At 43.2% G+C, this 23,789-nt stretch overlaps 1 protein-coding gene across 5 annotated transcripts in view; it reads left to right on the top strand.

Annotated features, from left to right (window-relative positions):
• The window catches only part of NIPA2 (NIPA magnesium transporter 2), a 93,768-nt gene that overhangs the window by 17,564 nt on the left and 52,415 nt on the right, over window positions 1–23,789 (top strand). For all 5 annotated transcript variants that reach the window (XM_033947193.1, XM_033947218.1, XM_033947184.1 and 2 more), the window contains 3 exons: window positions 12,671–12,904; window positions 17,442–17,498; window positions 19,116–19,206. In XM_033947193.1, coding sequence (XP_033803084.1) covers window positions 12,766–12,904; window positions 17,442–17,498; window positions 19,116–19,206 — 287 coding nt within the window. In that variant the 5' untranslated portion in view covers window positions 12,671–12,765. The remainder of the gene's footprint in view (window positions 1–12,670; window positions 12,905–17,441; window positions 17,499–19,115; window positions 19,207–23,789) is intronic.

Raw genomic sequence — 23,789 nt, 5'->3', positions numbered from 1 at the left:
CAGGGGCCCTCAGTGACCAACATTGCTTCTCTGATTTGTTGCTTGATAGTGTATTATTTTTCTAGCTGGATACATAAAATAGTAACATAGTAAATGACAGCAGATAAAGAGACCTGAACAATCTGTCCAGTCTGCCCATTAGTTACATGCATTATAAATGCATGATTAAATTGAAAGGTCACTTTGGGCAGCCACAAAACTTAGAGACTTGAAGAAAGCACAGATGTTTATTCAGCATATGCGGACCCCTGAACCCAAGCTGGCTTCAGAAGTCCCGAAACCAGGAAGTTACAGAACTATTTATACATTCTTCTGGCTATACAACTGAATTCTAGAAAAAACTTTTCACGTGTTACTTTTCTTAACAATCATTGGTCCTAAGCTCACACTAGCAGGTCACTTATCTGTTACATGTCCAGGAGGGCGGAACACAATATCATATATGCTGAGATAGCCATAAGAAGCTAGAATGCCCAAGCTAAAACACCCAGTGCAGGCAGGCTAGAACATGAGATAAGTTAGGTCTGCAGCTAAACATAATTCAGCATTTTATTAAAGAGAAAACTTAGTTCAACACTTAGGAAAACCAGTCCCAGACTTCTTCAGTCCCACCTTTCAGGCTAGTCGAATGAAGGAGGAAGGAGACGAGCCTGATAAAGTTCAAGAAGGAGGAAGGTCAGGATCAGTTGTAGGGACTGGTCGATACTTGAGATGCGCAAGGGCCATAGCAGCAGTGGAATGGTCAACAGCAGAGTCAACAGTTCGGTGGAGCAGTTTTATGGCTATGGGGACCACACAGGGCAGGCAGCAAAGGAGCAGAGAAGACAGGGCGGCAACCAGCAAGATGGTCTTCATTGCTGAACCAGAGGGCAACCAGGAGCCGAAGATACCAGAGAGTCAGTCTGAAGTGAGGCCACGCCAGATCTGGACAGGAACATGAGCCAGTTTGGTGATACGATCCACAACTTCCTCAATCACTTTACCATCGTCATCAAGTTCAAGGCAGCAGTTGGAGAGGTTGAATTTGCCACAGGCACCACCTTCTGCTGCCAGCAAGTAGTCTAGAGCTAGGCAGATCTAGCAGTGCACATTTTAGCATTCGCTCTGCCAATGGTACTCAAAGCTCGGGCGGTCTCATTAGTTATCAGTTCGAGTACAGCTTGTAGACGAATAATGCGGTTCAGCATATAGATTGGGGTCCGACAGCCCCAGGTGCCATCCTCGGCCCAAGAAGCAGGTCCATAAGCAGCGATGATCCGTTCTACAGGACAGTCATCTCCCCATTCACCTATTTTAAGGGAATTAGTGGCAGTAGACCGCTTTTGGCGACCCCTGTTGTCGAATACAGGGGCTCCCAGGTGTTCACCAGCGGTAACAGGAAGAAGCTGGGGCGGGTCATGCCAAGTACACATATACCAGTCCAGTTAGCAGGCAACCAAGAGTAAGCAAACAGATCACAGAGCCAATATCGACCATCAGGAGCTGACCATCATTCATAGGAAGTTTCATTGAGCAATGTCTGAAGGCGCTGAAGACAGTGGGAAGCAACAATGGAGGTTCACAAGGCCCATCGTGAAGGTCGTGGACTTGAAGTAAAAGTGAGGGTCTGTGAAGTCGGATTTAACATGTCCAGTTGCTTTGCCTCCCATGGCCACTGTTCTCCCATACCAGTCCCTCCTCATACAAAACAATTGCTAACATTAAGACTCTGAACTATAGTTTCAGCAAACTGTATAAACAGATTTCTAGTGATTACAGGAATATCAGTATCTACTTTCATAATTTCATAAAACTGAGGAAACGCCACAGAGTGATGGACAGGAGCACGTGAGCAGATACAATACATATACAACAGTACCTGGGTCTCACCTTTTATCATCAATATACAATGCCATGCGGCTTCTGGACTTGGACATTGGCATTCCTGTTATGTTGGTCAGTGATAGTGAAAACCATGGGATTGCAGTGGCCTGTAGTACACAAGGGGCCGGAGCTAGGACCTATAGTAAGGGAGGCAGAGGGGGTATTGGCTGGGTATTTATGAGGGTTCTTGTAGGTGGCCCACGAGACACATTCCCATAAAAGACAGGCTCCACCATTAGTGAAAGTTTCCTCATAGGGGCATTTCTTAAAGGCAACATACTACTACTACTACTTAGCATTTCTATAGCACTGCCAGACGTATGCAGAGCTGTACATTAAACATGCAAGAGATAATCCCTGCTCAATAGAGTTTACAGTCTAATCAAAACGCATGGACAGGAAAGATAGGGGTTAGGGAATTACTTCTCAAGGATCAAAGTTATCCAGCAAAATAATGGGGGGATGGGGAGATTAAAGCTGAGCCATGAAACAGATCACAACTATTACCCCATTTCCAAGGCTAATTGGAGTTAGGAAAAAATGAAACTACTCAGGATGAGGAGGAACTGGAACTTGTAAAACCAAAGCTACAGAATCTGCAACCATGAAGCCAAATAGTAGTCGTCGTTGGTGACTCCCTTCAAGATCAGTATATAGTTATAACTGGCTATAATCTATTCAAGAAGGACAAGGTAGGAGGAAAAAAGGAGTCATTGAATTATACAGTAGATAAAATACTATTAAAGCAACAGGGCTTACACTGTAAGGAGGTAGCACTATGGATTAATATGGAAAGAGGAAAAGAAACATTATTTATACAGACCTCCCTCACAGGTCGAAGGAAAAGATATATAAAAGACAATATTTACAAAATTGCTAGGTGATTTCAATTTGCTAGATATTGAGTGGGACATACAGACTGTGCAGTGCAGAAGTAAGGAGATACAGGATTTTAAAGGAAAAACTCTTCTGGCAAGTTGGTAGTACATAAGAACATCATCTGCTATTTTGATGCCCAGTCTCACAAGGTCCTCTTGCAATTCAACAACTTGTGTTATCAGTGAATTTAATTATCTTACTAGATCATTGATAGATATGTTTAAAAAAGCAGCAGTCCCAGCACAGACCACTGTGAAACCACCCTATTTAACCTTCTTCACCAAAAATATTGACCATTTAACCCTACTCTTTGTTTTTCTTCCTTTTAACCAGTTCTTAATCCATAATAGACATTACTTCCTTTTCTATGACTTTCTAATTTTCTCAGAAGTCTTTCATGAGGTATTTTGTCAAATACCTTTTGAAAATCCAGATATACAATATTGACCAGCTCACTTTTATCTACATTTATTCACCCCTTCAAAGAAATGTAGTAGACTGGTGAGGCAAGATTTCCCTTGACTAAATCAATGTTGGTTTTAGCTCTTTAATTCATGCTTATGTACAGTATATGCTCTGTAATTTTGTTCTTTATAATAGTCTCTACCATTTTGCTCGGCACTTGACGTCAGACTCGCTGGTCTATAATTTCCCATATCATCTCTGGAAACCTTAAAAATTGGTGTTAATGCTGGCCATGCTCCAGTCTTCAAATACTTTTGGCACGCAACATCAAGAGGGAAGTTGAGAAGTTTTTAAACTAGGAAGGGGAAAGTCGACAGAGAGAGAGTCAATGATTTGGGAACCAGTATACCTGGAGGATACCATGCAGGAAGATGGAGGGGAAGACTCACCAGATTGCAGACAAGACAGACCAAAAGGGACACAAGAGGGAAGGATGCACAAGAAGGGAACAGGCAGCAAACTCAAGTGTATGTACAAGAATGCAAGGAGCCTTAGAAATAAGATGGGTGAATTAGAAGCTGTGGCACAAAAGGATAATATTGACATCATAGGCATCACGGAAACATGGTGGACGAAAATGTCTGGGACACGGTGCTACCAGGTGTTATGCCCGTGGCAGGCCAGGGCATGGCAAGTGGTCACTTTGGCTATTAGGTGTGAATCTTCATGTCTGCTTGCTTTTTAGCTGCAATCCTTGCATTACATAGATGTAGATATTTAGCTAGATATTTAGGCAGCCTTTCCGTGAGAGCAAGTTGTTTATCAAATTGTATCATATCTCTTATACTGTTTCATGTCTTGCTGAGGAAAGTTTCTCATGGTACTACAATTAGGATGGGCCTGAACACATTCCATCTGTGATAAGGGAGACACCTGTTGTTACTGCAGAAGCAGCAGTGTCTGTGAGAAAGAGACAGCCTGGTAAAATTCAGCACTTTCTGTGCTATATAAGACTGAGAGCCACATCTTAGAATTTGAATTCAGCCATGGCCCTGGGAACTATGTACTGTACAGACCTATTGATTGCTCGAATTCCCGATCAGAATCAGGCAGAATATGGCAGACATAGTGAAGTATTCTATTTGGTGTATATAGATATTCTCTGCTTATATCCTGTATATTATCTGATGTTTATCTGCATTATTTGGCATTATCTGATGTTTATGCAATAAAGAATCATATTACTTTGAAGCTTTGTTGGAGGTGACTTCTACATACCCTTGTTAGATAAACATGTGGCAGAACACCAGGATACAAACTATACCGCAGAGACAGAGTGACACAAAAAGGAGGAGGCATTGCCATATATGTCAAAGAGGGAATTGAATCTACCGGAGAGAACATGCCACAACAGATGGATAAGTTAGAGTCTCTATGGGTCAAAATTCCAGGAACAAATGGACCAGAAACAAGGATAGGCATCTACTACTGACCCCCAGGGCAGTCCGAAGAAATTGATGGAGAAATGACGGATGAGATTAAACGCAACTGTAAGGGAGGTAATTCTGTTATCATGGGCGACTTCAACTATCCAGGGATAGAATGGAACCTAGGCACCTCTGGCTGTGCTAGAGAGACCAAGTTCCTGGAAACTGTAGGCGATTGCTTCCTGGAACAGCTTGTCACAGAAAACACGAAAGGAAATGCAATTCTGTACTTATTCTAAATAGGCTGCGAGGACCAGCACAGGATGTAGAAGTAGAAGGGATGCTGGGAAACAGCGAACACAATATGACCCGCTTCAACCTGGAAATAGTCTCTCTCTCTCTCTCATATCAACAAGAGATGAAAGAGGAAAAAGAATAAAGAACCGGCGTGGCTCACTGTAGAGGTTAACAAACCTCATTTAAGGAATGGAAAAGATCAAAAACAGATGAAAACTGGAATAAACACAAACGGCGAAAAACTTCAAGACATTCTTTCGATATATTAAAGGGAAACGACCCGCAAAGGAAGCAGTGGGACCATTGGATGACCTAGGAATAAAGGGAGCGCTAAAGGAGGACAAAGCAATCGCCAACAGACTGAACACGTTTTTTGCATCTGTATTTACCAAAGATGATATACACAGCATACCAGGCTATAAGCTGGAAGTGAAAACAGGAAACTGACAGGGTTAACGGTCAGTCTGGAAGAGGTTTGCAGGCAGATTGATAGGCTTGAGAGCGATAAATCCCCGGGACCGGATGGCATCCATCCGAGGGTCATCAAGGAACTGAAAGGGACCATAGCTGGACTGCTTCAACTAATAGCCAATCTGTCGATCGAATCGGGAAAGATCCCAGAGGACTGGAAGATGACGAATGTTACGCCGATCTTCAAAAAAAGATTTGAGGGGAGACCCAGGAAACTACAGACCGGTGAGTCTGACATCGGTACCGGGAAAATGGTAGAGGCGCTGATCAAGGACCACATCATTGATCACCTTGACAGGCACGGGCTGATGACCAGCCAGCACGGTTTCAGCAAAGGCAGATCTTGTTTAACAAACCTGCTGCACTTCTTCGAGGGAGTAAACAGGCAGATAGACAAGGGAGACCCGGTTGATATTGTATATCTAGACTTTCAGAAGGCGTTGGACAAGCTACTTGTCCCGCATGAACGGCTACTTTGGAAAATTGCGAGCCATGGAATCGAGGGTGAAATACTCGCGTGGATTAAAAACTGGCTGGAGCAAAGGAAACAGAGAGTGGGGGTAAATGGACAATACTCAGGCTGGAAGAGCGTCACCAGTGGGGTGCCGCAGGGCTCGGTGCTTGGACCCGTGCTCTTAAACATCTTTATAAACGATCTGGACTTAGGTACGACGAGCGAGGTGATAAAATTTGCAGACGATACTAAGTTATTCAGAGAAGTGAAGACGCAGGGGGATTGCAAAGATCTACAACATGACATAATCAGGCTCGAAGAATGGGCATCGACATGGCAGATCAGGTTCAACTTGGACAAGTGTAAAGTGATGCACGTTGGTAACAAAAATCTCATGCACGAATACAGGATGTTCAGGGCGGTACTTGGAGAGATCTTCCAGGAAAAGGATTTGAGAGTGCTGATCAACAAGTCGATGAAGCCGTTCTTGCAATGTGCGGCAGCGGCGAAAAGGGCGAACAGAATGCTAGGAATGATAAAGAAGGGGATCACGAACAGATCGGAGAAGTTTATCATGCCGCTGTATCGGGCCATGGTGCGCCCTCACCTGGAGTACTGCGTCCAGCACTGGTCGCCGTACATGAAAAAGGACACGGTACTACTCGAAAGGGTCCAGAGAAGGGTGACTAAGATGGTTAAGGGGTTGGAGGAGTTGCCATACAGCAAAAGATTAGATAAACTGGGCCTCTTCTCCCTCGAACAGAGGAGATTGAGAGGGGACATGATCGAAGCATTCAAGGTACTGAAGGGGATAGACTTAGTAGATAAGGACAGGTTGTTCACCCTCTCCAAGATAGGGAGAATGAGAGGGCACTCTCTAAAGTTGAAAGGGGATAGATTCCGTACAAACGTAAGGAAGTTCTTCTTCACCAAGTGGATGGTGGAAAACTGGAATGCTTTTCTGGTGTCTGTTATAGGGGAAAACACTCTCCAGAGATTCAAGACAAAGTTAGACAAGTTCCTGCTGAACAAGGACGTACGCTGGAAGGGCTAGTCTCAGTTAGGGCGCTGGTCTTTGACCAAAAGGCCGCCCCGTGAGCGGACTGCTGGGCATGATGGACCACTGGTCTGACCCAGCAGCGGCAATTCTTATGTTCTTTTGCAATTCTGTCAGCACTCTAGTATCATCAGGTCCAAGCGATTTGCTATTGTTCAATTTGTCAAATTTCCCCATTACATCTTCCAGTGTTACAGAGAAGGGGCGGGACCGCGGCAGAGGAAGCAGCGCAGGGCTCAGAGAAAGGGTGGGACCGCCGGCAGGGGAAGCAGCAGGGCTCACTGGCATCGCGAACCCACGGTAGGCTGCTTCTCCGTGCGGGGGGGGGGCTGGGGATGAATCTGATGTCGGGGGGGGGGGTGCGAGTGGTCCTTCAGGGTGGGAGGGGCCAGCGGTCCTTAAGGGTGGGGGGGGGCCAGCGGTCCTTCGGGGTGGGGCATCAGGCTTTCAGGGTGGGGACAGGATTTCAAGGGGGACAGGCAGACCTTTAATAGGAATAGAAATAGACGGCAGATAAGGGTCACGGCCCATCTAGTCTGCCCACCCCAATGACCCTCCCCTACCTATCTCTTTGAATAGATCCCACAAGTCTATCCCATTTGGCCTTAAAATCAGGCATGCTGATGGCCTCAATGACCTGAAGTGAAGGACTATTCCAGCGATCAACCACCCTTTCAGTGAAAAGGAATTTCCTCGTGTCACCGTGCAGTTTCCCGCCCCTGATTTTCCACTTTTGCCCCCTTGTTGCCGTGGGACCCTTGAAAAAGAAGATATCTTCTTCCACCTCGATACGGCCCGTGAGATACTTGAATGTCTCGATCATGTCTGCCCTCTCTCTGCGTTCCTCGAGTGAGTAGAGCTGTAACTTCTTTAACCGCCCCTCATACGGGAGATCCTTGAATCCCGAGACCATCCGGGTGGCCATTCTCTGGACCGACTCTAGTCTCAGCACATCCTTATGGTAATGCGGCCTCCAGAATTGCACACAGTACTCCAGGTGTGGTCTCACCATGGATCTATACAATGGCATAATGACTTCAGGTTTACGGCTGACGAAACTCCTGCGTTTGCAACCTATGATTTGCCTTGCTTTGGAGGAAGCTTGCTCCACTTGATTGGCAGTCTTCATGTCCTCACTGACGATCACCCCTAAGTCTTGTTCTGCTTCACGGAATCGCCATTAAGGATCTCGCCATTAAGGGTGTAAGTCTTGCATGGATTTTGGCTGCCCAGGTGCATGACTTTGCGTAATAATGATTCTTGGAGACTATGCATAAGAGCAAAACTACTAAGAGAAAGGAACATACATAACATAGCTCCGCGGAAAGATCCTATCCCACCCACCCAACGCCAACTCCCTAATTCAGTCAACCCTTCAGTCATGGCCGCAGGCATTCGCAATCTAAACAAAACCTGCACCCAGCATCCCTACTCCATCGACCTAGCAGCCTCCACCTGGCATTCCAACATCCAATCCCTCTATAACAGCCTGGCTCAGACAAAAACAACACAAATAACCACTAACAAAACACCTGCTCCCTGGTACACCAGCGACCTCCAATGAAACTGGATCAAACACCCAAATTCAGAAACCAAAGCTCACCTACAAAGCTGCCATCCTTGAAGCGAAGAAAGCCTACTACTCTCACATCCAAACAACTGTTCGCCCTCACAAACCAACTCTTCACCAACGCCCAAGAAAAAAGCCACAACAACCCAACAGAACTTGATAGTGAAACTCTCTCGGACTTCTTCCAGTCCAAGGTACAAACCATCCGCAATAATCTTGACATCACCACCAGCACCTACCCCACACCAGCATACCCCCAGCCTAACCCAAGTACCCCATCCTCTACCACTCTCCCTCAACTTCATATGGCCACCCATGCTAAGGTTCTAGAACCCTGAGAAAACTCAAGCCCTCCAGCACCATACTCGACCCCTGCCCATCCAATCTCCTACTGTCCACAGAAGATGCCTTGGCAGAATCTGTCCTCCCCATCATTAACTCCTCCCTCTCCACAGGGATAGTACCTCTCAGCTGGAAGTCGGCTATTATCAAACCCACCCTGCACCCTAACGAACTCGGCAACTACTGCCCAGTCTCCAAACTCTTAGAGCGAATAGTGCTCCACCGATTACACCCTTTCATTGAAGAATAAGCTGCCCTGTCCCCTGCACAATCTGGCTTCCGAACAGGCCACAGCACAGAGTCAGTACTCCTGGATATCATTGATGACAGCTGGTTGATACTCGACAAAGGCAGCGACGCCCTACTAGTCCTACTTCATCTCAGCACTGCCTTTGACACTGTCGCTCACCACCTCCTCTTATCCAGACTCTCTTACCTTGGAATCCAGTACTCTGCCTCTAGTGGTTCACCTCCTTCCTTCGCCAAAGAACCCAAACAGTCCTACTAGGGATGCACAAATCTAACCCCAAGCCTATCAAATGTGGCATTCCCCAAGGCGCCCTTCTATCCCCCCTCCTATTTAACATCTACATCAGACCTGTCATTGATATAGCCCAGAAGTACCAACATTAAAATCCACTCCTACGCCAATTACATCCAGCTGCTCCTCCCACTAGGCGAAAACTGATCATCCCAAATCGCCAACCTCCAACACTGCCTCTCTGACATGAAAACCTGGATGACAAACAACAAACTACAGCTGAACGCCTCCAAAACCGAACTTTTATGGATCAGGAAAAAAGTACCAAATACACACGCCCAACACTATCGTGGGACTCCACCTTACTAACAGCAGCAGATCAAGTACGCAGCCTAGGAGTAATATTTGGCGTCCACCTGTCCCTGTCCACCCATATATCTCAAGTAGTCTCTACCTCTTTCTACCTCTGCCAACTGAGAAGGATCAAACCGTACATCTCCACACCTGACAGCCCAACTCTTCTACGTCTATGTCCTCTCCAGGATGGATTACTGCAACTCCCTATTTAATGGAGTAGCCAAAAAAGATCTCAAGCGTCTCCAGTGGGTACAAAATGCAGCAGTCCACCTCCTACACAGCCTCAACTACCACGATCCCATCTCTCCAGCCCTCCGCACAGAGCACTGGCTTCCAATTAACCAATGCTGCTCATTAAAGACCCTGGTAATAGCGCATAAAAGAATTTACGCCACCACCCCAGCCTACATAAAATCCAAGCTAACCCTGACACCCCCACCCGCCCCCTCTGCTCGGAAATGGAGAAATGCCTATGCATCCCCCAGGAAGGTCCTCCCTGTCAGAAACCGCCGCAAACGCACCTACAGCCACTTCATCCCCCAACTCTGGAACCAACTCCTCCCGCAAATCAGATTACAGAACTCATTGATGACCTTCCAGAAAATAGTAAAAACCCTCCTCTTCAACTAAAATTACAACCACAATCTACCCCTCAAACCCCTCCCTTCTCCCCTCTCTTCTCCATTCTGAACCACTTAAGTTGCTGTATAATCCATTATTATCCTGTACTTAAATTGTCGTATAGTCCTTGTACTTAAACTACTGTATAGTCTTTGTATTGTCCAAATGTACTCCACTGTGAATGTTTGCTTGTAGGCCGTTCTGAGCTACTGGGAGGACGGGATAAAAATATAAATAAATAAATAAACTAGGATTGTACTGAACTAAGCACCAAGCCGCGCATAAAACTACCCACAACAAGAATACTGCCAAATATCTTGCTAACCCAGTGAACTATAGAAGGGAATGCCTGCTCACCATTTACAAGGAGAGGTTTCTACAACGTAATGCTTCTTTTCCTGGGCAAGGAGCCAGAGCATTCTTTCTGAAGGGGGTCAGACTGATTAAAGCATGCTGCAGGAATCAGCTCTTGGAAAGATGTAGCCAGCACAAACAGCTGTCAGTCTTTTCACCAGAAATAAAGTTACGCTCTGGAAGGGTACAGTCTCAGTCTTGGTTTCTCTATATGGCAGGGAGGCACAAGGAGACTGATCTCTGGAACCTGATTCAGAACAGCTCAGGAAGGCATATGCATCTCCCATATGCTCTTATCCCAGCTGTCTTAGTCTCTTCTCTCCAACTCCAATCTTCACTCCTGTATGTACTTGATGTTACCCCACCAGCACCTCCCGAATTCTGTCTGTGTCTGACCAAGTTCTTTGTTCTTGTCTTTTCCTTCCCACCACTGATATCCCTGGCCAATAGATGTTTTTGTTGTCAGGGCATTTGCTGGTCAAATACCAAAATGTCCCGCAGAATCTGGCCAATGTCCTATGTCATTATAAATCACCCTAGAGATAAGATTACCAGGCAGTGACTGCTACAGTTCCATGCTGGAGACTCTTATCTCACATTTTTCTGGCAATGAAGCCCCTTTAGGTAGATGGCCTGGCTAACAGACAAGCAGCATAAGATTCCAAGATGCAGACAGAAGTGAAAATGATTCTTAGCATCACTAGGCCCAAAGTCTAAAAATGGTAGCAAAAATGGTAAAGCAGGCATAGCCCTAAAATAGGTTTGGGAGTAATTTAAGGAAATACTTTTTTACAGAAGGGGTGGTAAATGCATGAAACCGTCTCCCGGAAGAGGTGGTGGAGACAGAAATTGTGTCTGAATTCAAGAAAGCATGGGATAGGCACATGGGATCTCTTAGAGGGAGGAAGAGATAATGGTTACTGCATATGGGCAGACTTGGTGGGCCATTTGGCCTTTATCTGCCATCATGTTTCTATGAATTGTAGAGAGTGCTCTGGGGCAGGCCGCAAGCATCTTTGAGAATTGCTACTACGCGGCTCAAACCACTTTTTGAAGATACTGGCGATGGGGATTCCATGGCTGGCGGGGACAGGAAGAGAGGGAATGGTCTTTCACAGGAGGTGGAAGGGAGGGAGAGAGAGTGAGGCTCTGACCTAGGTCAGGATCAACCTGTATACGAGTTGAGGGATTTTAGCCCATTTTTAAGTCTAAAACTGCCCTCATCCAATGCATGGGATTGACCTATAGTTCAGTTATTAAGTTAAAAGGTTACCATATATACTCATTATACCACTTTTAGCAGCAATAATTGCAATAGGGGAATCAGGAGGAGGAGAACAAGTTTTTTCACATTATTTTATTTGAAAATAATTACAAACAAGTACCGGTAGTTCTTCCTATAGCTCAACTTGATAGAATCTTGTTATTGGAGTTTTGCCGTACATCCTCTCCTCCTTTTTGTAAGGAAATAACCTTATTGATAATAGCATCTTAAGAGCTTTAACTTTTTTTTTGTTAAGTGTTTCAGGACAGTGAAGTCTCTGTGCTAATTTCAAGCATGAAATAGCTTCATCATTGTAGGGAAACCTTTTTTGATAGATGGCAAACAGATATATGTTCTCATGCAGGTCATTAAAATGACTCTTAACTTTTGCTTTTCAAACTCTTAAAGAAACAGACTTAGAAAGAACTATTACACATAGTTATTTTAACAATGGTGTAGCAATATTAAACTAGTTTAAATTGATCTTGAGAATGGTTTGTTTGTTTTGTTTTTAATAATTTATATTCCGCATATCCTACAATTCTATGCAGATTACAAATTATTCAGGCACTCAAGCATTATTCCCTAACTGTCCTGGCGGGTTTCCACTTTATCTAATGTACCTGGGGCCAGGGTCACAAGGAGCAGTGCAGGATTTGAACCCACAACCTTAGCGTGCCGAAGCTGTAGCTCTGACCACTCACTGCACCACACATTCCCACTAAGAATGTGGATTGGGATTAATTAAGTGACCTGTAGTTGAAATTTGTAATGCATTTATAATTCTATGAATGCTTTTTAAAATATTTTCTTTTTTTTTTTTTTTAGGCTTAAAACATTGCATTAGATTAACCCTCTGTGTTAGCAGCTGCTTTAACCCTGTGATTCAATGTGACTGTTAAGATACTCCAGTAGTTGACGAGATGAGCCAGGATCAAGGAAGATATGATTTCTACATTGGACTAGCACTGGCAATCACCTCCAGCCTTTTTATTGGGGGTAGTTTTATCCTGAAAAAGAAAGGGCTTCTCCGACTTGCCAAGAAGGGTTCCACAAGAGCAGGTACAAGTACAAGCTTTGAACTTTGGGCTTCTATGTCCACTAGAAACATGTTGCATGAAACCATATTTGGCATACTGATGGCTTATCTTGTATATTAAGTGGTTCCATATAAACTAATATTATAAAATAATGCAATGAGATAAGTATAAAGTCTCTTGTAATTTATCAACAAATGAATTCTAACATTTGAGGAAATAAATGTGCCAGAAAACCAACTAAAATATAAAAGTATTTATTTGATCATGTTCAAGAGATCTGCATGCACAGACATAGAAACATAGAAGATGACGGCAGATAAGGGCCATAGCCCATCAGGTCTGCCCACTCTACTGACCCACCCCCAAGTCTACTTGTATACAAATCTCTCACCTACATAAAAATAAAATAAAATAAGTGATGGAATAGTATGTGTATGTCTTGCACAAAGTAAGAAAAGTGTCTCAATATACTATGTCCCTCTTAACTTTCTCTTTACTATGTACTTCTCTTTCATTGGAGTTCCTTCTATATCTATTCCTGTAAACTGTGTCAAGCTCTACTTCTGTGGAGATGATGCGGTATACAAACTTAAGGTTTAGTTTAGTTTAGTCTCCATCCTAGACATGTGTTACAAGCACGTCCACTAGGAAATTGTGTAATAACTTTACAGTTATTGTGCTTTAGGATTTAAATTATTCTTTGATCTCAAAATGGGAATTTATATTATTCGCCCCCCCCACCCCCCCTTTTTTTTTTTTTTTTTACATAACTGTAGTGCAGCTTTTAGCGGTGACTGCGGCAGTAAAGTAACAGCTCTGACACTCATAGGAACTCTATGAGCGTGGGAGCTAATACCACCGCACTTCACTCATCGTACCAATGTCCAGATTGTTTATAAAGATGCTCTTTAACATCTTTATAAACGATCTGGACATTGGTATTACAAGTGAGGTGATTAAATTTGTGGACGATACGAAGTTATTCAGAGTAGTGAACACACAGGGGGATTGCGAAGATCTGCAACGTGACATAATCAAGCTCGAGAAACGGGCATCGGCATGGCAAATGAGGTTCAACGTAGATAAGTGTAAAGTGATGCATTTCGGTAACAAAAATCTCATGCACAAATACAAGATGTCCAGGGTGGTACTTGGAGAGACCTCCCAGGAAAGAGACTTGGGAGTTCTGATTGACAAGTCAATGAAGCCATCTGCGCAATGCGTGGCGGCGGCAAAAAGGTTGAACAGAATGCTAGGAATGATTAAGAAGGGGATCACGAACAGATCGGAGAAGGTTATCATGCCACTGTACCGGGCCATGGTGCGCCCTCACCTGGAATACTGCATCCAGCACTGGTCGCCATACACAAAGAAGGACACGGTACTACTCAAAAGGGTCCAGAGAAGAGCGACTAAAATGGTTAAGGGGCTGGGGGAGTTGCCATACAAAGAGATTGGAGAAACTAGGCCTCTTCTCCCTTGAAAAGAAGAGACTGAGAGGGGACATGATCGAAACATTCAAAATACTGAAGGGAATAGACTTAGCAGATAAAGATAGATTTTTCACCCTCTCCAAGGTAGGGAGAACAAGAGGGCACTCTCTAAAGTTGAAAGGGGATAGATTCTGTACAAACGTAAGGAAGTTCTTCTTCACCCAGAGAGTGGTGGAAAACTGGAATGCTCTTCCAGAGGATGTTATAGGGGAAAACACCCTCCAGGGATTTAAGACAAAGTTGGACAAGTTCTTGCTAAACTGGAATGTACACAGGTGAGGCTGGACTCATTTAGAGCACCGGTCTTTGACCTGGGGGCCGCCCTGTGAGCGGACTGCTGGACACCACTGGTCTGACCCATCAGCGGTAATTCTTTTATTCTTATGTTATGTTCACTAAAACCCGCGCTATGGTTTTATAAAAGGGGAGTAAGTTTCTTAGAAGGCAAATAAAATCAGAAAAATGCAAGAATACAGAAAGGTGAAATCCATAGAGATGCATGAAAGTTAAAAAATTTGCAGATTGTATCCACACTTCAGTGATCCTGCTCATGAGCATCAATTTACAAATTTAGCCTTTGACTTAAGCATTTTCTCCAAGGTCAAGCAGACATTGTATATTCTGTTAAGTCCCAACCCGCAGTTCTGGAGTTGCAAAAGTCTACAACTTTTCTGAGCACATGCTCCACCCCCTTAGCCTGAGAGCTAGGAAACATCCAGTTACAATTTCTTCAAGCAGCCCATGCAGAAGTCTTTTGCAGATGCTTTGCTTCTATTTCTTTTTTTTTCTTTTTTTTTGCTTAAAGTTTGTTTCTCAGTGGCTTGAGACCCCTTCCCAGTAGTCCCTGTCGGAGGAAAGGATGCAGTCCTGTGGTGCTGGACTGCTGCTTCACAGAGAAGCTCTGGTGAATCTGTGAAGCCAGCTTGCTGTGTGCCACAGCACACAGACTTGGGGTCCCTTCCCCAAGGGAGTTTGCTTGATGGAGCCCTTGTCACTGGTTTTAAGCACAAACTGTACGCATCTAGAGTGAAACCCACCCGAGTTTCAAGGTGCAGGCTGCCTTTTTTTGCCCCCGACCACATGGACGAGTCTCCGTGGGGGCAGAGGTCGTAATCTGTCTCTAGCCAGCTGGCAGTCTAAAGATTTCAAGTCTGGATCCATTTGGAGCTGTTTCTAAGGCAGAAAATCATTTCCTCCATTCAAATGCTGTTTAAAGCTGCTGACAGTCTGGCACTGCATGTTGTGAGTAGCCCTCCATTATTTCCTATAGGAACATTGGGGGTGGCTTATAAAACGATTTTAAAATCACTATTTTTTTATTTTTGTTTTTTGTTTAATTTTGCCGTTTTTGGCACGAATTCATGACAGCGGTCATCTTGGATTATAAAATCGATCTTTTTTTCTAACTTTTTTATTTCTGCATCGATCAAGAACAAGATCACATACCCCTGCTCAATGTCAAGCATCAAAGTCAGTAAAGACCCACTCGATGCATGCATCATGACGAATGGAGGAATTATCCCATTTCACCTTGATGCAAGCTTGACACTCTTTTTGAAGCACTCTTCCTGATGCACCTAGGAAAGAGCATTTTGAGGAATCTCACTCTATTTCCATCCACTTGAGTGAAGATTTGCCAGAATACTCTTCAGAGAAGTCCTGCGATATACCTTCTGATCCTTCTCCTCCTCCTCCACAATACACATCCTCACCTGAGAGCATCTCTTTTTTACTGGATTCATTCAACATTCGGGTCATGCATTGCCCTTCATAATGGAAACAGAAGAAGAACCTCATTCTGAACTCTTAGAACTTCTTGACTTTGAAATACCACCAAATGAGTATATTAAAATTCCTTTACACAAAGTCATGAAGGACACTTTATTTAAAAATTGGGAGACTCCTAGAAAGCTAAAAGAGAATATGAAGAGAAACTTGCAAAAGAGGCAAAAACTCATAATTTTTTTTTAGGTACATCAGAAGCAGAAACCTATGAGGGAATCGATCAAGGACCAAAAGGAGTGCTCAAGGAGGATAAGGTATTAGCGGAGAGACTGAATGAATTCTTTGCTTCGGTCTTTACGGAAGAAGATATAAGAGAACTGGAAATGGTTTTCAAGGGTGATGATGCAGAGGAACTGAAAGAAATCGCTGTGAATCTAGAAGATGTGCTAAGCCAAATTGACAAGTTAAAAAGTGATAAATCACTTGGACCGGATGGTATATATCCCTGGGGACCAAAAGAACTATAACCAGTCACTAAAATCGTCTGAAGTACCTGAAGATTGGAAGGTAACCAGTCTTACACCTATTTTTAAAACGGGTTCCAGGGGAGATCCGAAGTGCTCAGCAAAATGGTTGAAACAATTATAAAAAAATAAAATTGTGGAACACGTAGACAAACATGATTTAATGACAGTTAGCATGGGCTCAGCTGAGGGAGATTTTGCCTCACCCATTTGCTTGACTTCTTTGAAGGTGTGAATAAACGTGGATAAAAGTGAGCCGATTGATGTAGTATATCTAGATTTTCAGAAAGCTTTTAACAAGTACCTCATAAGGCTCTTGAGAAAATTAGAATCATAGGATAGGTGGCAAAGTTCAGTTGTGGATTAGGAATTGGTTATCGGATAGAAAGCAGAGAGTAGGGTTAAATGGTCATTTTTCTCAATAAAGGAGAGTAAACAGTGGAGTGCTGCAGAGATCTGTACAGGAACCAATGCTATTTAACTTATTTATAAATGATCTTGAAATTGTAATGACAAGTGAGGTGATTAAATTTGCAGTTATTATCTTTGCTTCCATTGCATTCTGTGAGGCATCTTTATTCCAAACAATGTTTACACTTGTAGAGAATGACGTGGGGATAAATTTGTCCCCATCCCCACGGGATCAATCTCCATCCCATCCCCATGTGTTGGATAGAAAAAAACATTACAGAGCTGTGCTAAAAGTATCTACTTAATGTAGCTATCTTGTTTATGGAACCTATTGTGGCATGATTCTACAAAAGTATTACTCCATTTAACATTTTGGGTTTTTCTTTTTTTTTTTTGTTAAAACCAGGACAAGGAGGCCATGCATATCTTAAAGAGTGGCTGTGGTGGGCTGGACTTCTATCAAGTATGTTTAAGGAAAGATAACACTCTCTTAAATGTTAACATTTCACAACCTTAGAATTACAATATTCTTTTTTTTTTTTTTTTTTTAATTTCTTTATTCATTATAAATTTTCAAACAAGTGTACAATAAATCACTTCATAATATACATTTCCACTTGAAATTATTACAAATTTCACACCAAAGAATTATCTCCCTCAACCCCTTACATATATCTTTATAAATATCCAACACTTTTAAACCCCCCCACCCTCCACACATATATAATAAATGGGGTTAAATACAATTTATTTATTATAATAATCTATTTACTATAATAATCTATTAATGGCCCCCAAACATCTTTAAATTTATTAAAATATCCTTTTTTAATTGCCAATGTTTTTTCCATTTCATACATATGACACACCGAACTCCACCAAAAGCAGTAATTTAACCCTCTATAATCCTTCCAATTGTATGTTATTTGTTGAATGGCAACTCCTGTTAAAATCATTAAAAGCTTGTTATTATTAGAGGATAACTGACACTTAGCCCTCATAGACACCCCAAATAAAATTGTGTCATAGGACAAGGCTACATGATTTTCCAACATACAATTTATTTGACTCCAGATCAATTTCCAAAAACAATTAATAAAAGGGCAATAAAATAATAAATGATCTAGAGTTCCAGGCTCGAGATGACAATGCCAGCATCTATTAGACTTAGAGCAATCCAATTTTTGTAAACGAACAGGGGTCCAGAGAGCTCTATGTAACAGGAAAAACCATGTCTGCCTCATAGACGCTGACCTTGTACATCTCATCCTCCAAGACCAAATACGTGGCCATTGAGATGCGTTAATTTGACACTTAATCTCAATGCTCCAAATATCCCTAAGTACAGTTTTTGGTTTTTTATTTAAATAGCCAGATAATGTTTTATACCACTTTGCGGCCTGGTGACCCAGAAAGTCTGCCTGAAAGCATAAGAATTCTAGAGTAAAATTAGTATTTAAGGATTTCCATTCAGGGAACCCTGCCTGAATGGCCTGCTTCAATTGCAACCATTTATAACTTTGTTTTTTATTTAGACCAAATTTATGTTGCAATTGAAATTACAATTTTCTGTATTTTTAACTCCTGATGACTTCCGGGTTCTATTTGACATGTAGATGTTACAAAACTCACGAGAATTTATTGCAACTTAACTGTGCCTTCATTTCATAAGAAATTACACGGTTCTATGTCAATGCATGGGACTGCGAGCCAACTTTCGGTACAGTTAAAACCATGTAATTCTAAGGTCGCAATTTTATGGCATATTCTAAACATAATAACTTTATTAAAACGTGCATGCTTCTATACCTTATTAATTTCTTTTGAGTCAGAAACACACAACAAGGTTATACTTTCCTAGAGTAGGGAAAATATGATGAAATGATGATTAAGGTAAAAATAGAGCAAACAATATATTCTTCCACATATAAAACATGATAAGTATGACTTTAGGAAATACTCAATTTTCTTAATATTAAAAAAACTCTGTAGTGGTATTTTACTTTAGTGTCACAAATGGTGATTTTATATAACTTTTTTAAAATTTGTCTAAAGTCTGCATACTTTGTTGCATTTTTAGTGGGAACTGGTGAGGTCGCTAATTTTGCTGCTTATGCATTTGCACCAGCTACACTGGTCACTCCATTAGGAGCACTCAGTGTACTTGTAAGGTAAGATATTCTAGAAAAACACATACAAAATTCATTACAAAACCAACAGAGCATGTAACTTGTACATAGCTACATAGATTAGAGGGTTCACAAACCTTGTTATCTCTCTACATGATTCCAATATAGGCAGTTGGTACAGTGTAATGTAACACACACACATACCTTGTTTATCTAAGGAATTTAGACACAGTTTGGCTCTTCATTATACAGGCAGTCCGCGGATTAAGAATGAGTTCATTTTTAAAACCATTCTTAAGTTGAATTTGTATGTAACTTGATAAGAGGTTTAACTTACCCCGGTCCTGAGCTCTGCCTTCCTTCGCCTCCTCTGCTTCCCTATGCCTCTTCACCAGCACCAGAACTTTTCTCTCCTCCTCCTTCGTTGTTCTCATGTGTCTCCACACCTTACCTTACCTCCACCCATGACCTGGCATTTCTGTGCTATCTTTCCCTTCCATTTCTCCTTCCGCCTCCATGATCTGGCATCTCCTCTCCTTTCTTACCCTCCCTCCCTCCTTCACCCTTGTCTAGCCCTCCTATCTCTCCTTCCCCTGGTCTGATATCTCCTTCCTGCTTTTCCCTCCCTTCCTTCCCTGTGATCTGGCATCTCATTCCTCTCCCTTCCCTGGTCTTCATTCTCCCTCCCTTCCTCTTTCCCCAGTTGGGTACAGCATTTCTCTCCCCTTCCTCTCCCCTCTCCTCTCTCCTGGCAGGACCCAGCAGAAAGGAAGGCCCGATGCTGGCAAAGCAGCAAATTGCAAACGCTGCCACTGCCGGAAGAATTTCACGACACTGGCTGCACCTAGAGAGGACTGCTCCCCCTGCCCCCCTTGGTACACACTGTTCTGGCCGGCTCCTTCCTTCCAGCCGCACTTGTATTCACAAAGCTGCAGTTCCTACACGCAGCCCACGGCTGATCCGAAAGCCTTTCCAATGTCATCAGAAGGAAGGCTTCCGGGTCTTCCGAGGGCAGGAGCCGCTGCTCTTTGCTGGGAGGAGGGAGCCTGCCAAAGGAGGTAAACACCTGCGGGAGGGAGGGAAGCACAAATTTGGGACACAGAACAGAGGGAGGAAAGGACGATGAGGGGCACATTGGGACATTGAAGGGAGGAAGAAGGGCATGGTTCATAACGTTTTTAACTCAGAGACTGCTTGTACAGAAATTCTCAGTTGTCCCCTAGAAAAAAATACACAGTTTGTTTTCTATGCAAACAGCATATGATTCCTTATGGATGGGATAAGCATCTCAACACATGAGTTGCTTGCAGAAGATATCAAACATTTTCTGCTCTCCATCTCCCCTCCCCCCCTTTGTCTCTTAGGGCTAAATTCACTAAGGACACTGATCGTGTCCCGACCACTTTGCGATCACTTAGCGACCCCAAACCAATTCACTAACTTTACTCCTGATCCACATCTGATCCGTGCATGCAAATGAGAGGGGACGGCATGCAAATACTGGCAGGCAGCGATTCACACAAAAAAAATAAGAGACACCGACTGGGCTGGCCGATCGAAAAATAAGCAACTGCTCAGGTCTTTTCCGATTGCCCTGCTCTCTGCCGCCCTGTTCTCTGCCCCAATTCTTGGCTCTTGCCGCCCTGCTCTCTGCCCCGACTCTCTGCTCTTCTCTGCCCCGACTCTCTGCTCTTCTCTGCCCTGCCTCCCTTGCCTTCCCCGCAGTGCAAGTCCATGGTTTTAATCCATGGTTTATGTTCAAATCTTTTTTTTTATTGCGTATGCTAAAATAAATAACAAGGAATACAGCAAGATTAAGAAAATGAACATCCAACAATACACATTTTTCAGAAACAACAAAAGTAGAAAACCCAACCTTACTCATCCACCAAAATCCCTCTATGCAACCCCCCCCCCCCAGTCCTCCTCCAGAGAAATATACAGAAGACGACCAAAGGTCTCATAGATTCCAAAGGCCTGTACTCTTGTGGTCCTTGGGCCACTTCAGAAAGGATTTAACCCCACCAAAAAAAAACAAACCCACAACAGGCAGGCAATGACTGAACCTGGAAGCAAGCGCGTGGAACACCAGCAAAGCTAGGCAAGAGGATTCAAAAGGAGGCTATGACCTCTAGGAAATAAGGAAGCCAAATAGGCTCCCCAAACAAGCAGGAAACTACGCTGTCGTTGAGGGTGACCAACTGCCTCTCAAGCCTCCCATATGACCAAATTATGCACCAAAGATCTCCAAGTCCAAAAAGAGGGAGGCTCAGAAACAGTCCAGGATTGCAAAATGCATTTTTAAGCAAGAAGACACACCTTACAACACCATTGGGGACCCCCCCTTAGGGGGCCTTGGAAAGCCCCAAGCAGATCTAAAACCAAGTGCTCTACAGTACCTGAGATGGGACTCTGAAATAAGCCCCGGAAATAATGGACTTCAAAAAAGCTTGTATTGTCCAATAATCCCAAAAGGAATGAGCAAAAGTAAGACAAGGGAGATCAATGCCATCCAAATAGAGTCCCCCAGGGATCCCCAAATCCGGAGGTGGAGCATAAAGGTTGGCATAGAAATGGTGAAAGACCTCACGGATGGCAGCATCACCCGTAACCCGATCAAAGCCTATGGTAGGAAGTTGCAAGATTTTCTTACGACTCTTCCTCTGTGAAACTAGACAGGTCAAAAGTGTCCGTCCCCCCCTCCCCCCCTTATTGCCATGAACATTTCAGCGGTATTTGTAATAGGCAATAGACTGAGAAGCCCGTTGATATAGAATCTCATTGAGCGCCGTTTGCAAGGCAATAAATTCTGTTTGTTAATTAGGGTGGGCTGGAGACCAAAAGCACAGCGAGCTTTTGTCAATTTGCCGGACAAATGAATCGACTCCTGATTGCACGCCTTCCGAACCTTAACAACATAGATAATAATAGATCCTCTAAGAACCACCTTTGCCATTTCCCAATATAAAACTGGATTCTCCACATGTTGGCTATTATGGATCTAATAATCTTTCCACTCCTTCATAAGGTAGGGCAAAAAATTAGGATCCTCCCGGAGCTTAAAGGGTAGGCCCAGGACCCCGGGAGAGGCAAAGCCCCACGTCCAAGTTCCAGTCTATCCACACCCAGGCATGATCTGAAATCGCATAGGGCCCAATCTCTGCTTGCTGTACCTTGGCAAAGAGAGAATGAGATAGCAACACATAATTGATACGAGACTGAGTGGAGTGAGCACGAGACAGGTGGATATAATCCCGCTCCCCGGGGTGGAGGAGCCTCCAAACATCCAAAAAATCCAAAAGTTGACACAACTGGGGGAGACCCTTAGCCTCAGACACCACACCACCAGAAGCAGAATGAAATTTATCCAGAGAAGAGTCCCAGGCAACATTGAAATCACCGCCCAAAATCATCGGAAGATGAGCATGCTTCAATAGGAAAGTCTTCAAACAAGCATAGGTATTGGGAGCATAAACATATCCGACAAGCACCGTAACTCCCGTGATCACTGCCGTACAAAAGGCATAACAGCCACCCGTATCAATGGCCACTGGCGTGATTTGTGAGGCCACCGATTTACAAAAAAGGATAGCCACTCCTCGCTTCTTCCCGACCGCAGCCGTGGTTATACAGCGTTCAACCCAACCCCTCCGTAATTTAGCATGCTCTAAGTCAGTAAGGTGTGACTCCTGCAACAATGCAATATCCACTTTAAGTCTCTGCAGGTTTTGTGAAATTTTTGTACTTTTAACAGGAGAGTTAATACCTCCAACATCATCAACATCACAGAAATATGATGGAATGAGGAAAACTTCTGGGACACTGCTACCGGGATACAAGCTATACTGCAGAGACAAGAGTAGGTCAAAAAGGTGGGGGTATTGCCCTATACATCAAAGAGGGAATTGAGACTACCGGAGAGAACATACCGGAAATTAAAAATAAGGTAGAGTTTCTATGGGCCAAAATTCCGGAAATAAATGGAACGGAAATGAAGATTGGCGTTTACTACCGACCGCCAGGGCAGACCGAAGAAATTGAGGGAGAAATGACGGACGAGATTGGGTTGGGAACCACTGGTATAGATTTCTGGTACAATCATTGATCTTACCCATTCTGGATTATTGTAACATCATTTATTTGGGATCTTCCCAAAAGATTTTAAAAATATTGAGAATAATCCAGAATACTGCGGTTCGATTGATATTTGGTCTGAAGAAGAATGACCACATTAGCTCATATTATCGTTTATTGCATTGGCTAGCGTTGGAAGCAAGAATACTATTTAAGTTTTCCTGTATTTGTTTTAAGTTGATTTCAGGAGACTTTCCAATTTATTTGTCTCCTCACTTTGAATTTTATAGACCATCATGGATTACAAGAAGCTCTAGCTTATTTACCTATCCTAAGCCAAATGGTGTCAGATACAAGACCTTTTTTGAAAGGATCTTAGCGTTTCAGGCAGGCAAATTACAATGTTGCCTTAGTGAATGTATTCATCAAGCCATGTCTTACTGTTCTTTTTGAAAATTAGTGAAGTCTGCTCTGTTCGACAAATTTATTACTTAATTAGATCTTTTTAAGATTGTAATTACTTTTTAACCTTTTACTCTGGTTTTATCTTA

Source organism: Geotrypetes seraphini, chromosome 1 (assembly GCF_902459505.1).
Source record: "Geotrypetes seraphini chromosome 1, aGeoSer1.1, whole genome shotgun sequence".
Taxonomy (NCBI): domain Eukaryota; kingdom Metazoa; phylum Chordata; class Amphibia; order Gymnophiona; family Dermophiidae; genus Geotrypetes; species Geotrypetes seraphini.
Note: the sequence above shows the minus strand (reverse complement) of the source record. Positions and strands in the feature narration are given on the sequence as shown.